Source organism: Alosa sapidissima, chromosome 8, assembly GCF_018492685.1.
Source record: "Alosa sapidissima isolate fAloSap1 chromosome 8, fAloSap1.pri, whole genome shotgun sequence".
NCBI lineage: Eukaryota > Metazoa > Chordata > Actinopteri > Clupeiformes > Clupeidae > Alosa > Alosa sapidissima.
Window position 1 is genome coordinate 29342349 of NC_055964.1, and position 15649 is coordinate 29357997.

General features: G+C 47.5%; 3 protein-coding genes across 4 annotated transcripts in view; 2 read left to right on the plus strand and 1 right to left on the minus strand.

Moving 5' to 3' along the window:
• The window catches only part of LOC121714945 (tripartite motif-containing protein 16-like), a 1397702-nt gene that overhangs the window by 128709 nt on the left and 1253344 nt on the right, over positions 1–15649 (plus strand). The window lies entirely within an intron of this gene.
• LOC121714934 (neurofilament medium polypeptide-like) lies at positions 1205–7004 on the plus strand. Its single transcript, XM_042100171.1, has 3 exons — positions 1205–2431; positions 4209–4333; positions 4689–7004. Exons 1-3 carry the CDS (start codon positions 1424–1426, stop codon positions 6574–6576), a joined length of 3021 nt encoding a protein of 1006 aa, XP_041956105.1. The 5' UTR covers positions 1205–1423; the 3' UTR covers positions 6577–7004.
• Positions 12035–15211, minus strand: LOC121715628 (neurofilament light polypeptide-like). Its single transcript, XM_042101498.1, has 3 exons — positions 14051–15211; positions 12620–12744; positions 12035–12449 (listed from the first exon to the last, which is right to left on the minus strand). The coding sequence occupies exons 1-3, from the start codon at positions 15053–15055 to the stop codon at positions 12035–12037; spliced, it is 1545 nt and encodes a 514-aa protein (XP_041957432.1). The 5' UTR covers positions 15056–15211.

Below are 15649 nucleotides of genomic sequence, written 5' to 3' on the forward strand. Positions count from 1 at the left end.
GCCTTCAGAGCTGCAGTGCAGGTCCCTTTTATAGCTGCAGTTGGGAGGAGACTGACGCAGGGAGGGGTCTTTACAGACTCTTATCATCATCAGGAGACCAGCCAGAGGGGAGGGAGGGAGGGAGAGGTAGAGACAGAGGGAGGGGTAGAGAGCGAGAGAGGGGGTGGAGAGAGAGAGGAGGGAGGGAGAGGTCAGTGAGTACAGAGAAGGAGCATTTGGACTTGGAGGAGAGTTTGAGTAATGCGCTGTCCTGCACTGATGGCTCACTAGCTGCTCACTCTCTCTCTCTCTTTCTCCTCTCATCTCTGTGTGTGCATCCTGCATTTTGTCAGCATCTAGTTGTGCATGTGTGTGTGTTTAGCAAATGTGTGTGTGTGTGTGTGTGTGTGTGTGAGTATGACCACCTGGATTTGCGTCTTTTGCGTGTTTAGTAAGTATGTGTGTGTGTTTAGTAGGAGTGTATGTGTGTGTGTGTCTGTGTGTGTGTGTGTGTGTGTGTGTGTGTGCGTGTGTGTGTGCGTGTGTGTGTGTGTGTGCGTGACCTCATGAGTCTTGTCCCCTTGTGGGTCTGACTCAGCAGGTGCTGCCACCTGTATTGACTCTGCTTCCCCACTGAATACTTCCTGACACCACACCACACCCACACACTGACACTCACAAACACACACACACAGCCATAAGCACATGAGCTTGCGGTTTCCATGGGAACAGAATTCAGGGTGTTTCCTCTTCAAAGGTTAACTCATTCATCTCAATGGAGCTGAAACGACCCTAACCTGGCACCAAACTGAACCCCAGAGTCAAATTCAGACCCAAACCTGAACCTAACCAATAAGGCTCATGTCAGTCACTCAACCCACACCTGAACCCTAACATAGCCTCCCGCAGCCACAACTCACACCTGAACCCCAACATTATAATATCATCACTGCTGAACTGCTTTGCACTGCTTAACTAACATCCAGGACGCACATAAATTAAATGTATTTCTAGGATAGGCTACAGGTCAGATTTACTATGTTTATGGTTCATTAATAGGTACATCATACATCATACAATACATACATCAGTGTGTCATCATTTTTCATTCTGCCTGATAAAATACACATTTTTAAGAGTTGAAAGGGTGACATTTGAGGTTACTAAGTTACTTCCATTCTCGTAGGTGCCTAAAGTAGTTTCCCATTCGCACATTAACAGGCAACCATCAGGAATTGTCTTTATCGCCTCTCCGACCTTAAAAAAACCCTCCCCTTCATCACTGTATTGATTTATGTAGACACGCAGCTGCGGCTCTATAAATACAGCGGGGCAGCAGTCCACTGCATCTCCCCACACTCACCGCATTCTCACACTCGACATCTGGTCAGGACGCACCGACAGACGCACCATCTCCGCAGAGCACGCACACCGGGGCTACACAATGGATGTCATCGGGGCTCCATCCCGCAGGAGAATGCTCGAGACTCGGAGCAACCGCTCATCCCCACCCGCCAGCCTAAGATCACACTCCTGGTCTCAGAGAAATCCGGGGTGCATGTCCATCTCCTACAAAAGAACTACCAAGATGCCAGCAAGCAGGGCGTACACGACCGCGCCAGACAGTCTGGAACTCTCATCCGCATTCAATGGTGACCACATGTGCAACAACGAGAAGGAACAACTTCAAGGGTTGAATGACCGATTCTCCAGTTATATCGATAAAGTCCGGTATCTGGAAGAACAAAACAACCTGCTGGAGACTGAAATCCAAGAACTCCGGCAGAAAAAGTTCACGCAGTCGCAACTTAGTGATGCTTTCGACCAAGAGCTCGGCGAACTCCGCTCCGCGCTCGAGCAACTGCATAGAGAGAAAGTGCAGATTATTATTGATGCCGATAACGTCGAAGACGACATCCACCGTCTCAAAAACCGCTACGAGGATGAAGCCCGCTTTAGAGAAAAAATCGAGATGTCAATCCGGGAAATGAAGAAGGAAAAAGATGACTCGGATCTGATGAAATTGGATTTGGAGAACAAAGTTCAGTCCCTCCTGGATGAGGCAGACTTCCTGCGCAGTAACCACGAACAAGAGGTCAACGACCTCCTCGCGCAGCTCCAAGAGGCTCAAGTCCCGGTAGACATGCGGGAATACAGTAAAACGGACATCACCTCTGCGCTCCGAGAAATACGCGAGCAGCTGAACGGTCTCTCACCCCAAAACTTTCTTCAGGCGGAAGAGGTGTTCCAGTGTCGCTACGCCAAACTCACGGACGCTGCAGACCAGAATAAGGACGCGATCAAATCTGTCCGCGATGAGATCGCAGATTATCGCCGGCAGCTGCAGGTGAAGAACGTGGAACTGGAGACTCTCCGCGGCACCAAAGAGTCCCTGGAGAGACAGCTGACTTACATCGAAGACCGGCATAACAACGACTTGGGCAGCTACCAGGTTAGTTTGGGCTCATTGAAAATAATTGTAACTTCGACACTTTAACATTTAAATATTTAAACATTTATCAGTAAAACACTATCCTGTTGAATCAGTCTGCATATTGAAACGCACAAAATAAAAAAATGCACAGGCAGGGCTGTCGTGGATGCTAAACGGAAGTAAACGCAGTTTATCCACCTCTGAAATGTCAGAAATAGAGTTTATCCACCTCTTATTAGAGTTCATCTACCTCTCAAAAGAGTTTATTCACCAATTGCAACTTTTAACATTCAAAATTCACACTGTATTATCCACATTCACAATATGTACAATCATCAACACTCTAGGCACCATGTGATTCCACTGGCATTGTTATAAACATTGGACAATAATCTTCACCTTCAATACAAAATTGTTCTGAATTCCTTTAAAAAAAAATCTGATACCACATGGTGCAGTCCACCTTATCGTGATCACATAATTCATAGTTTACCCACCTCTTATTTTACCACTACACCCCTGTGTGCATGCATACAATATATGCATATGCATACAATGAAAACAGCATAAACTTAGTAAGAAATAGTCATAGTCATAGTAATTTATTTATATATGCAGGAAGTAGCTAAGGTAGAGGTGCGCACATCCAAAACGCAGGTGCAGGACAAAAGGGTCAGACAATAAAAAAATAAAAATATTGAATGTCCGCACACTTGCTCCCGTTTTGCTTTATCTTTTATTTCACCAAATATATGCAGGAAGTATAAACAAACCAGAGAGCACACCCGCTTCTGCCTAAATTATAATATAATAGAATAGAATAGAACAGAATAGAATATACTTTATTGTCATGCCTATGGAATGTTTTATTTTGAGACAAAATTAAATAAATAAATGAAATATGAAATAAATACATAAAAGATAAAATATAAATACTACATATTGACATTGCCATCCATACGATCTTGCAATGGCCATAAAATAAATAAATAAGTCAGTCACCCATCAAGGCAAGACCTAGGCAGGATCTAGCCCCTGATTTGTTGCTGCCTGCAGCCTAGCGACCCATCACCTGCCTATGACAACTCTGCCCGGATCCCTGGCCGTCTGCCGACCCACCACATGTCCTTTGACAACTCCCTTCCCCTGGACAATTCCAACGCTGGACTATTTGCACTTTCTGTCACTAAATCATGATTAATGCATTATCATACCGGATACGTAATCATCCCACCTTTTGTAACTTTCACCTCAGGTGCTTTAAACACCATGTCCTATTCTCTACACCTGACTATCATATGCATTTGTCATGTATACAGACCTTACTGTCCTGTATTGACCCTAGGCAGATGGGTTAGGCCCTGGAGTCGTGGATCTGCTCGAGGTTTCTTCCTATGTATCTCCAATTCTAGGGAGTTTTTCCTCGCCCTTGTTACCTATGGGCCTTCTTTATTAATTTTCTTTTCTTCCTTTCTTTTCTTTTTTCTCTGATTGCTTACATTCTGTAAAGCGCCATGATACATGTGTAATGTTTTGGCGCTCTATAAGTACAATAAATTGTATTGAATTGAATTGAAAAACATCAAACTTGGTGGGCATGACGGGCGGTTGCTATGATGATCGGAATAAAGTTACTTCATTGACAGAAGTAAAAAGCTAGTGCTAACAGCGAGAACCTAGCCGTTTTTATTCAGAAAGATTCTGTTGCTTACTGGCTGAAAGATGTCGGGATGTAAAAGCTAGTGCTGTCGAAAGATGTGTTGCTGATGAGACTCTTCTCTTTCCCGTCTCCCAGGAGATGATTCATCAGCTGGAGCGGGAGCTGAAGGGCATGAAGGGTGAGATGGGTCACCACCTCAGGGAATACCAGGACCTGCTCAACGTCAAGATGGCCCTAGACGCTGAGATCGCAGCCTACAGGTGAATCACCCTGCTGAATGATGCAGTGTTTTGACATGTGTTATACAGGTGAATCACCCTGCTGAATGATGCAGTGTTTTGACATGTGTTGTACAGGTGAATCTCTTTGCTGAATGATGCAGTGTTTTGACATGTGTTGTACAGGTGATTCACCCTGCTGAATGATGCAGTGTGTTGACATGTGTTGTACAGGTGAATCTCTTTGCTGAATGATGCAGTGTGTTGACATGTGTTATACAGGTGAATCTCTTTGCTGAATGATGCAGTGTGTTGACATGTGTTGTACAGGTGAATCTCTTTGCTGAATGGTGCAGTGTGTTGCATAAGTGTGTTCACACCTCCTGTGTCTGTGCAGAAAACTACTGGAGGGGGAGGAGACTCGCTTCAGGCCATTTGCTGACTCTTTCCCAAGCCCCGCCTTCCCATACTGTCAGCCAATGACCTCCTCTAAAGGGAAGAAGGAAGACAAGAAGGCGGACCTGAACGATGACCTGGCTGCTGTAGTGGAGGAACTCCAGAAGGAGGAGGAGGCCGTGGAGGAAGAGGTGGCTGTCTCCAAGCGACCCAAACTGAGCGCTACTCCCCCTACAGGAGAGGAGGAGGAGGGTGGAGAAGAGGGAGATGAAGAGGGTGAGGGAGAGGAGGAAGAGTCTGAGATTGAGGAAACACAGCTGAGCAGTACCAAAGCCCAAAAGGCTGGTGCTGAAGAAGAGGAGGAGGAAGATGAAGCACAGGAGTCAGGAGAAAAAGACAAAAAGAGTGACTTAGAGGGAGAGGAAAGAGAACAGGCAGGTGACAAGAAAGAGGTGAAGGAGGCAGCAGCACCTGAGCAGAAGCAGGAGGAGCAGGTGGAGGAGCTGAGGAGTCCCCCAAAGACTCCTGGCAGCCCCAAAGGGGAGGAGCAGAAGAGTCCTCCCAAGACACCTAGCAGCCCCAAAGAGGAGGAGCAAAAGAGTCCTCCCATGACACCTAGCAGCCCCAAAGAGGACGTGCAGAAGAGTTCTCCTAAGTCTCCTGGCAGCCCCAAAGAGGAGGAGCAGAAGAGTCCCCCCAAGTCTCCTGGCAGCCCCAAAGAGGAGGAGCAGAAGAGTCCCCCCAAGTCTCCTGGCAGCCCCAAAGAGGAGGAGCAGAAGAGTCCCCCCAAGTCTCCTGGCAGCCCAAAAGAGGAGGAGCAGGAGAGTTCTCCTAAGTCTCCTGGTAGCCCCAAAGAGGAGCAGGACAAGGAGCTGAAGAGTCCCCTCAAGGCTCCCGTCAGCCCCAAAGAGGAGGAGCAGAAGAGTCCTCCCAAGTCTCCTGGCAGCCCCAAAGAGGAGGAGCAGAAGAGTCCCCCCAAGACTCCTGGCAGCCCCAAAGAGGAAGAGCAGAAGAGTCCCCCCAAGACACCTAGCATCCCCAAAGAGGAGCAGGACAAGGAGCTGAAGAGTCCCCTCAAGGCTCCCGTCAGCCCCAAAGAGGAGGAGCAGAAGAGTCCTCCCAAGTCTCCTGGCAGCCCCAAAGAGGAGGAGCAGAAGAGTCCCCCCAAGACTCCTGGCAGCCCCAAAGAGGAAGAGCAGAAGAGTCCCCCCAAGACACCTAGCAGCCCCAAAGAGGAGGTGCAGGAGAAGGAGTTGAAGAGTCCCCCTAAGTCTCCTGGCAGCCCCAAAGAGGAGGAGCAGAAGAGTCCCCCCAAGACTCCTGGCAGCCCCAAAGAGGAGGAGCAGAAGAGTCCCCCCAAGACACCTGGTAGCCACAAAGAGGAGGAGCAGATGAGTCCCCCCAAGACACCTAGCAGCCCCAAAGAGGAGGTGCAGGAGAAGGAGCAGAAGAGTCCTCCCAAGACACCTGGCAGCCCCAAAGAGGAGGAGCAGATGAGTCCCCCCAAGACACCTAGCAGCCCCAAAGAGGAGGTGCAGGAGAAGGAGTTGAAGAGTCCCCCCAAGACTCCTGGCAGCCCCAAAGAGGAGGAGCTGAAGAGTCCCCCCAAGTCTCCTGGAAGCCCCAAAGAGGAGGTGCAGAAGAGTCCCCCCAAGTCTCCTGGCAGCCCCAAAGTGGAGGAGCAGAAGAGTCCCTCCAAGACTCCTGGCAGCCCCAAAGAGGAGAAGGTCCTCACCCGCACTGAAGAAACCATCAGCAATGAAGACCAGGTGGCGGCCAAGCCTGCCAAGAAGAGCAAGCCAGCAGAAGAGGTCAAAGACTCCAAAACCACCGCCAAAAAAGCAGGAAAGACATCTGCCCCAGCCGCTAAAGAAGTGAAGGAGAAGTAAACTCAGAGCAGGGCGAGAGTAGACAAAGAGTCAAAACCACTAAGACAAGCTCCACAGCAAGAGACTATAACTGCATGTAATGCTGAGGATGGTGAGGGAGATTTGGGCAGTGTCAGGGACAGGAGCTATATGAGCGCTAATATGAAGCCAGAGGCACATTCAATTTAGTGATAAATCTCAAAGGCGCAAACTCTCCGTCAAGTCCCAAAGGTGCGACTCCCTCAAACGTGTCGGTGACCTCTGGTCTGCTCTGACCCCACTGACCTGCCGGCTGTGCTATGCTGCAGACGCTTCCCGCCTTAATTGCGCCGCAAGCCCGGTGCGCTCAGCTGTGAAACATACAAACACAAACACAAACACTGCTGTTTACAACTCCAGAGCAATATGGAAAACCCATTGCCTTAATAAAGCAATACAGATCTTCCAAGCATGGTGTGTGTGTGTCTCTGATAGGGGGATATTTGTGTCTGCACGTGTTCAGTGGCCTTTGGGTATCTCCTCATTTTTACTAATTCAATTATCATATAACATTGACAAACAATTTAGTGACATAACTCTATCCTTTAACAGTGTGGATAATCTAAGTACAATAAAGTTATCATTACTCCAGCAGATCTCACTTCTGTCAAGACTAATTGTAACATCAACTTAAACAAATTAGATGATTTGCTTAACTTTTGTGAGCTTATAAGTGAAAAAAAACTTATTTAACTTATTAATTTAGAGTGACCCTTACATGCCCTAAATAATCTAGTGTGGCCATAAACTGAATGTGATACTGTGATGTTTTACTTACCTGATCTAACCAGAAACAAGTATATAAGTATAAGTTCATATACTCTTTTGATCCCGTGAGGGAAATTTGGTCTCTGCATTTATCCCAATCCGTGAATTAGTGAAACACACTCAGCACACAGTGAACACACAGTGAGGTGAAGCACACACTAATGGCACCTGGCACAGTGAGCTGCCTGCAACAACAGTGGCACTGGGGGGAGCAGTGAGGGGTTTGGTGCAGGGTCGGACTGGGAACAAAATTTGGCCCTGACAATTTTCTCCTGGACCGGCCCACCACTGGACCGAACCCCCCCCCCCCCCCCAAACACACACACACATAGCCTACACACACACACAAGCCCACCGATACCAAAATCCCCCCCTGATTCCCCCCCATAAATAACAAACACACAGTATCATGCAACACTTCATAAACTGAACCCAAACATTTAGATTTGGACCTATAGGTTATTATAATCACAATAACACGGGGGTCCGGGGGGTCTCTCCGGGATTTTTTTTTTAAATTCTGGTTGCTAATCACACCATTTTAAAGTGATTTGAGAGGGACAGGATTCAGGGATAGGCTACTAAAGATATGCTCATCTTCTGTCTGTCTCACGTCATGTTACCCCATGCATTAAACCACATGTCACTGCTTGACTAAATGAAAAATATAGGCTACTGAACATGCATGGAGATCGTCATAGTTGACAGAAATTACGATTTTTGCCAACATGTTGTAGAAACACAACTACAGCCTTTATGCCTATTTGGTTATAGTCAGCGATTCACATTAACTGTAGGCTATCACCACAAGTGTATACTAAACGTTTTTGCCCAAGTTTGTGTGCCGTCATCACATTTTGCAAAATTAGGCTACCTTTGTTACTAACCTACCAGTTGATACTTTTTACGTGCATCGAATCGCGATTGATTGTGCATCTAATGTAACACTCGGTGGAGAGACTTCCACTTTCCAAGTTTCACTTTCACTGTCGTTGTGAGCTAAAAGGCTACTATATGGGAAATACTTTGAAGTTCCTTTTGAGTCCAAACATGAATAGGTTTTCTTTAACCTGTGCTACACTTTCACACCAAATTGTGCGAAAATTGTAGGCTACCCGGAGTTTTTTTTTATGTTGACAGACAAACCGCACTACAGTAGCCTACATGGTGCAGTAAATGGAAGCTCTTGGTAGCGCGTGCAACTAACGTCTATAAAAACAATATATTTATGGAATAAAACTAGACACCTCTGATTGCTGTTTACGGTTAAACTGCGATGATGTGAACACCAGCCAGCGGAGGGCACTTATAGAGCCTAGGCTACCAGCATGGACTAATCTATATTTCCCCACAAACCAAGCGGCTGCTTGGACAAATCCACTTGAGGGGTGGGGCAGGGGGGCGCGATCGTAACACACACTGAACCTGTCATGAAGAGGCTAAAATGATTGACCTGTCACCCACCAATCCAAATGGATGCAACTGCATTTATAGGCTAGGCCTAGGTCTACATGACGGTCCGCAAATAGGCTAAATAACTTTTTTCTTTTTTTTAAAAAATCCCCCGGAGGTCACCGGCCCACCGAGCATTTGCCCGGTTGTACAGATTACCAGTCCGAGCCTGGTTTGGTGCCTTGCTCAAGGGCACTTCAGCCGTGCCTACTGGTCGGGGTTTGAACTGGCAACCCTCCGGTTACAGGTACGAAGCGCTAACCAGTAGGCCACAGCTGCCCCAACAAATAATGGCAGATACCATACACAGGTGTTATTGTTGATAGATGACATTTATTTTAAGGCCACTTTGTAGTTAATTTAAAGGACACTTTGTGCTCTAAGCGATGCCACACGTTTTTTAGGCTAAAACATTTTATGTCACTTACAGTGTTGCCACAGTTACCTTAAAAAAGTAATCTGATTACTGATTACTCCTTTAAAAAGTAACTTAGTTACTTTACTGATTACTTGATTTTAAAAGTAACTAAGTTTGATTACATGTTACTTTATTAGTTACTTTTAGCAGCTGCCGACAACACCCCCACCACCTCAACATAAAAATGATAAACGGTTTTGCCGATACTCACTATACTGGAAGTGCATTTTAACAGTAATGTCAACAATGTATAGCAGACATCCCAACCTAACCTACTTAGATACTGAAATTCAGATGTTTGTTCGATAATGTCTAGTCAGTACACCAAATAAGGAAGGCCTATTGATAGAAATTGTGATAGTAAAATATTTAGATTTTGGTAGTTTGGCCTTTTCATGTAGCCTTGGCAACTAGCCATCTAGTATAGGCCTGAGTAATATGCAAATGAAATTACACTTGTTAAACTCACCTCAACAAGTCTTTTGCAATCATTTAACCCGCCGTGAGCAATGCTAAAGTCACTGTTACAAACAGTGCAGTGTGCAAGACTTATGTTCTGCTCTTATGAAACAATTGGGTACACTTTTGTGTAGTCTGATGTGAAATGGGTCTTAAATGTTCCTTTTTGAGGGGCACTGACTCTGCCATAACGCTCCTGTTCCTAGATACACTGACTGATTAATTAAGTTAATAAGGGATATAAGCCTTCCTACACTGAAAACTGATTGGTTGATTTAGCAAAACAGACCAGGATGCTCTCTGTCTTGGATGCGCTTCAGGCACACACGCACCACTCCCCTCTCTCTCCCTCTCCGTTGTGTGCGTGTTAAACTCAGATGCACGCGCGATTTGAAGTCCGGTCTGGCTTACGTGCTCTTGTTCGCTCTAGGTTCCAGGAGATTTTAACAGCACGCAGTGGGAGTCAATGGGAGAAATCACTAGCAGTTACACATTACACATTCATTTTAAAATCAGATGAGATTCAGCTGAACACAGTTCCATCAAACTAATTTGCCCTCAATTTCCTGATGTTGACAACAAACTTGCCTGGTAGCTAACATTCAATGTTAGCATAATTAGCTTGCTAACTAACCAACTTTATATTGTTATATGGGCTTATTCATAATGTACATTAGCCAACCCAAATAAGCTATTCAAACAGCTATTCTTTTCCAAATATGGTCTTTGGTCTTTATAATTTGTCTTTTTAAGTTTAGCTTTTTGAGGCAACCAGTTTATCTTTGAAGTAATGTCAGTGTTTAGCCTTGAGAGTCACATGCCATAACACCAAATTATGTTTTATATACAAAGTTCAGGAGGAGCCCTTAGGTTTGATTGACAGCCATCACTCACCCAACTTCCATTTGTAGGAGATCATTAAACCCTCCTTACCTGCTCACTACATCAAGCTCTGGAGTTGCAAAGCCGTCTCCCTTTCTCCATTTCCCTATTAGCTCGAAGCTCATATTACCCCTTATCTATAGGGGATATCAGCTCATATTACCCCTTATCTATAGGGGATATCAGCTCATATTACCCCTTATCTATAGGGGGTGTCAGCAGACATCACTAGCATGTGAACTCCATTATTGCAATCCCACGACCACGGCCTGCTTCCAAGCCAAATATGCTTATTCTCAGTACTCAGTGTAAAGCAATTCAATGGACGAACTAGTGAACTGACTCACTTCATTCATTCATAATGACACTTGGACCAAAGTGAAGTGAAGCAGTTTAAGACTTTATTTGTAAATCATCATGGTCCCTCTCTGAAGGATTCTAAGGCATTTGGATCATGTTTTAAGCACACTTGTGTTAAGGTTACAGGCAGGTTTTGGCTCCAAACTCGTAAGCTAACTGCATTGCCTGGGGGATTGCTCAGCCTCTTTACACACAGAACAAGCAGTCACACTCTTACTCACAGCTAACAGTTGTTGCGTAGACAAATGAAACCATCACACACAAACACACACTGGGGGTCCATGCATACACTCAGCACGAGCTCCTGGTAGGGTTCTTCCTTGCAGCCACAATGTTGGTTTGCATTTGGAGTTGGACATTCATAATGATGACAGCAGTGTGTGTGTGTGTCTGTGAGTGTGTGTGTGTGTGTATGTGTGTGTATTTTTGTGTGCATGTGTGTGTGTGTGTGCACGCGAGTGTTTAGGAGAGATGTGTTGAGATGCCATTCATTAAAGTCACTTAGCACCGTGGGTCTGGATGCATCTGGTCTACTTTTTCTTTGGTTTAGTTTCTGCTTCACTCTTCTTCTCCTCCTGTGGACTCTTCTTGTCCTCTCCTTTCTCCTCCTTCTCTTCTTCATCTCCTCCCTCTTCCTCCTCTCCTCCCTCCTTCTCTCCCTCTTCTCCTCCTTCAGCATCTTCCTCCTCTTCTCCTGCCTCCTCTTCCTCACCAGCTGCGTCCTCTGTTGGGGAAAGAAACACAAAGTGCTTTAAACCCAGTCATTCCATGTCATATCATCTCATGGAACTCTTAGACTTAACATGGATGGGGTCTCATGATATTTGTTTGTTTGTTCACTCATAAATATAAAGACAGCACATGATGAGACTTTTGGTGCTGTGAGGAAATTTACATGTTTAATGTATGAGGTCTAATTACATGTTTAATGTATGAGGTCATAGATCAGTGTATGAGATATGTGAATAAAGCATGTAGATGAGTGTATGTGACATGTGAATATAACACTCGTAGATGAATATATGAGATATGTGAATATAACACTCGTAGATGATGTCTGAGGTATGAGAGGATCACTCGTGTGATGCACATGAGATTTTGTCACTCACCCTCTCCTTCTCCCTCCTTCACTTCCTGTGCCTCTTCCTCACCCTCTCCCACTTCCTCCTCTTTTACATCTTCATCGCCTTCTCCCTCATCTCCTCCCTCCTCTTCCTCCTCCTTCTCCTCCTCTTCTTCATCTCTCTCCTTCTCCTCTTCCTCCTCCTCCTCCTCCTTCACTGGGCTGGCCTCGGCCTGTTGAGCCTGGCTGGAGGTTATCAGGTCGTCGCTGAAGAGAGAGGAGCTGAGGAGGCGCGTTCCCAGCAGGTAGGGGGCGCCACAGCTCAGGCTGGCCTGCACGGAGAATACGGGCCGGCCAAAGGAGGGTGTGGATGAGATGGTGTGTGAGAAGACGCTGGACATGCCCCCGACTCCACCCACATTGAAGCGTGTCTCCTCCCCCTCCAGCAGCTTCCTGTAGGACAGAGAGATAGAGAGAGGGAGAAAGAGAGAGAAAGAGTGTATGTAGGAGAAAAAGAGAGAGAGAACGTTCAGAAACAGCAGATTTAGAACATTCTCACAAACAAGTTCACAGAGCTTGTGAGTTTTTCACTGGTGGGACTGCCTGTGTTGCGCATGACTGACCTGTAGGCGGCGATCTCAATGTCCAGACCCATCTTGACGTTGAGCAGGTCCTGATATTCCTTCAGGTAGCGTGCCATCTCGTTCTTCATGCTCCTCAGCTCATCTTCCAGCTGGGCAATCACGTCCTGGTGGGGACACAGAGGGGACGAGGATGGACAGAGATGGAGAAGGAGAGAAAGATGGACAGATGGAAATATGACAAAACAGAGAGATAATGTAACAATAAAGTAAACAAGATGCAGAACTCGTCCTGCACTGAGCTGACCTCTGAAGCCCCCCAATATCACACACACACACGCACACATACACACGTGCGCACACACACACACACACACACACACACACACACACACACACACACACACACACACACACACACACACACACACACACACACAACACACACACACACACAACACACACACACACACACACACACACACACACACACACACACACAGTAGCAGTACTCGAGTTGTAAAAAAAATTCAGGGGGGGTGGATTTAACATTTAGGGACAGATCATTTGTGCTGATTTCAGCGCATATGGTGGGAGACAAGTAGTGTACCCTTTTGACTATTGTTTAAGCACAAATATTCTCCAATGTTTTCTCAGTTAGCCTTTTAAAATGATATCAGATTAGTAAACAGAATGCGCCTTTGCAACACTGGATGGATGGTTGCTGATAATGGGCAATGTAGATATTGCATTAAAGATCAGCCATTTCTTTCTACAACAGTCCAGAACCCTTTTGCAATTATGTAAGCACATAATGTGATCTGAAATCTGCTGCCCTGATTAAAATAAACAATGCAAATGATCTCAGCTGGTATTCTGTCTATGGAGTGGAATGGAAATGTCTAAGTCTCTGCAAATGTTTGACTGGTAGTGTATATCTATTGAGAATTCATCAAAACAATGGCATTATGGTTTTGTTAGAATGAGTAAACAGTCAAGTAGCCTACCGTCAAGTTAGTTTCTTTTTCTTTTTTGGATAATTCAATATTTGCAAAAACTAAATGCTGAAATAGAGGTAATATGTCCACATTCATTGACAAAATCACGGAGGATGGGAAGGGGGGATGGCCGTTTTAGAAGGGGGATGATTTTGACCATCTTTATTTTTAAAGGGGATGCCATCCCCCCTCATCCCCCCTCAACTCAAGTACTGCTCAGTAGTCATTCCCAACTCTCTGCAGTCTGCCACTCTTTCCCCACCTGTATGCTGGCATGTCTATCATAGTTATCATGTGGCTCTAGTGGTCCCTACCTGCAAGTTGACATGTCTGCAGTGGTCCCTATCAGCATCTACAGTATTTACCACTTCCTGGCTGCACATTAGGAAATGGTAAATACATGCTACATACAGTACTTACTTCATGTCTCTGGCGGTTCATATCTGCATGCTGGCATGTCCTTGTCTTTTCTTACCTGCATGTTGGTGACCTCGGCGCTCTGTCTGTCCTCGGCCTCCTGAAGCTGCTGCTCTAGCGCGTGGTTGAGGCTCTGGCACGCCTGAATCTCCAGGTCGCGGGCTTTCAGCAGGCGTCGGAACTCTCCCGCCTCATCGCGGCACAGACGGATGTCATCGGAGTGGCGGGCCGTGGTCTCGGCCATAGTGCTGACCTTTGAGCGGAACCACTCCTCGGCGGACTGCATGTTCTGCTGCGCCAGGTGTTCGTACTGGCCCCTGATGTCACGTAGCGCGACCGACAGGTCCGGCTTGGCCACCTCTGTCTCCACGGAGACCTGGGAGCTGTAGCGGAGCTGGGCCTGCAGCTCGGTGATCTCGCCCTCGTGCAGCCGCTTGAGGAAGGCCATCTCGTCCAGCAGCATGTCCAGACGCTTCTCCTCCTCGGCTCGGCCCAGCGCCGCCTCCTCCGCCCCCTTACGCGCCTCCACCAGCCGGCCCTCGGACTCCTGGCGCGTCAGAACCTCGTCCTCGTAGCGGCCCTGCAGCGCCCTCAGGGCCTCCTCCAGCTGCCGACGACGCTCCTGCGCGGCCTGACGCTCCTCCAGCGCCTGCTCCACGGCCGCGCGCAGCGCACGCACCTCCTGCTCGTAGATGGAGCGCAGGCAGGTGGGCTCACCATGGCGCTGTCGGAGCGCCTGCAGCTGGGCCTCCAGCGCGCGGTTCTGCTGCTCCAGGTGGTGCACGCGCTCGATGAAGCCGGCGAAGCGGTCGTTCAGCTCCTGCAGCTGCGCCTTCTCGGCCGTGCGCACGGCCTTCAGCTCCGAGCTCACCTGCGCCGCCTGGCCCAGGTCCAGCTCGCGGCCCGACGACGCGGTCAGCGCGTAGTGGGGGGTGGAGTAGGAGGTGAAGACGGAGCGGGAGCGAGACGGACCCCCGTAGCCACCGCTGCCACCGCTGCTGCGCAGCACCACCCTGCGGCGGTGGGAGGAGGGGAAGAAGGGGTCGAAGCCCAAAGAAGCCATGACAGCGTCGGGAGATCAGCCGTGCGGGAGACCAGAGAGATGACTGACACCAGAAAGGGAGAAAAGAGCAGAGAGAGATGAACACACACAGATGTTGAGGGGGTCTGTGCCTTCAGAGCTGCAGTGCAGGTCCCTTTTATAGCTGCAGTTGGGAGGAGACTGACGCAGGGAGGGGTCTTTACAGACTCTTATCATCATCAGGAGACCAGCCAGAGGGGAGGGAGGGAGGGAGAGGTAGAGACAGAGGGAGGGGTAGAGAGCGAGAGAGGGGGTGGAGAGAGAGAGGAGGGAGGGAGAGGTCAGTGAGTACAGAGAAGGAGCATTTGGACTTGGAGGAGAGTTTGAGTAATGCGCTGTCCTGCACTGATGGCTCACTAGCTGCTCACTCTCTCTCTCTCTTTCTCCTCTCATCTCTGTGTGTGCATCCTGCATTTTGTCAGCATCTAGTTGTGCATGTGTGTGTGTTTAGCAAATGTGTGTGTGTGTGTGTGTGTGTGTGTGTGTGTGAGTATGACCACCTGGATTTGCGTCTTTTGCGTGTTTAGTAAGTATGTGTGTGTGTTTAGTAGGAGTGTATGTGTGTGTGTGTCTGTG

Bases quoted from the DNA above. Each gene is read 5' to 3' on its own strand.
- LOC121714934 (XM_042100171.1), top strand. From the start codon at position 1,424: ATGGATGTCATCGGGGCTCCATCCCGCAGGAGAATGCTCGAGACTCGG. The intron at 2,432-4,208 runs GTTAGTTTGGGC...CCCGTCTCCCAG, and splicing joins ACGACTTGGGCAGCTACCAG to GAGATGATTCATCAGCTGGA. The intron at 4,334-4,688 runs GTGAATCACCCT...GTGTCTGTGCAG, and splicing joins GCTGAGATCGCAGCCTACAG to AAAACTACTGGAGGGGGAGG.
- LOC121715628 (XM_042101498.1), bottom strand. From the start codon at position 15,055: ATGGCTTCTTTGGGCTTCGACCCCTTCTTCCCCTCCTCCCACCGCCGC. The intron at 12,745-14,050 runs GTAAGAAAAGAC...TGTCCCCACCAG, and splicing joins CCGAGGTCACCAACATGCAG to GACGTGATTGCCCAGCTGGA. The intron at 12,450-12,619 runs GTCAGTCATGCG...TCTGTCCTACAG, and splicing joins ATTGAGATCGCCGCCTACAG to GAAGCTGCTGGAGGGGGAGG.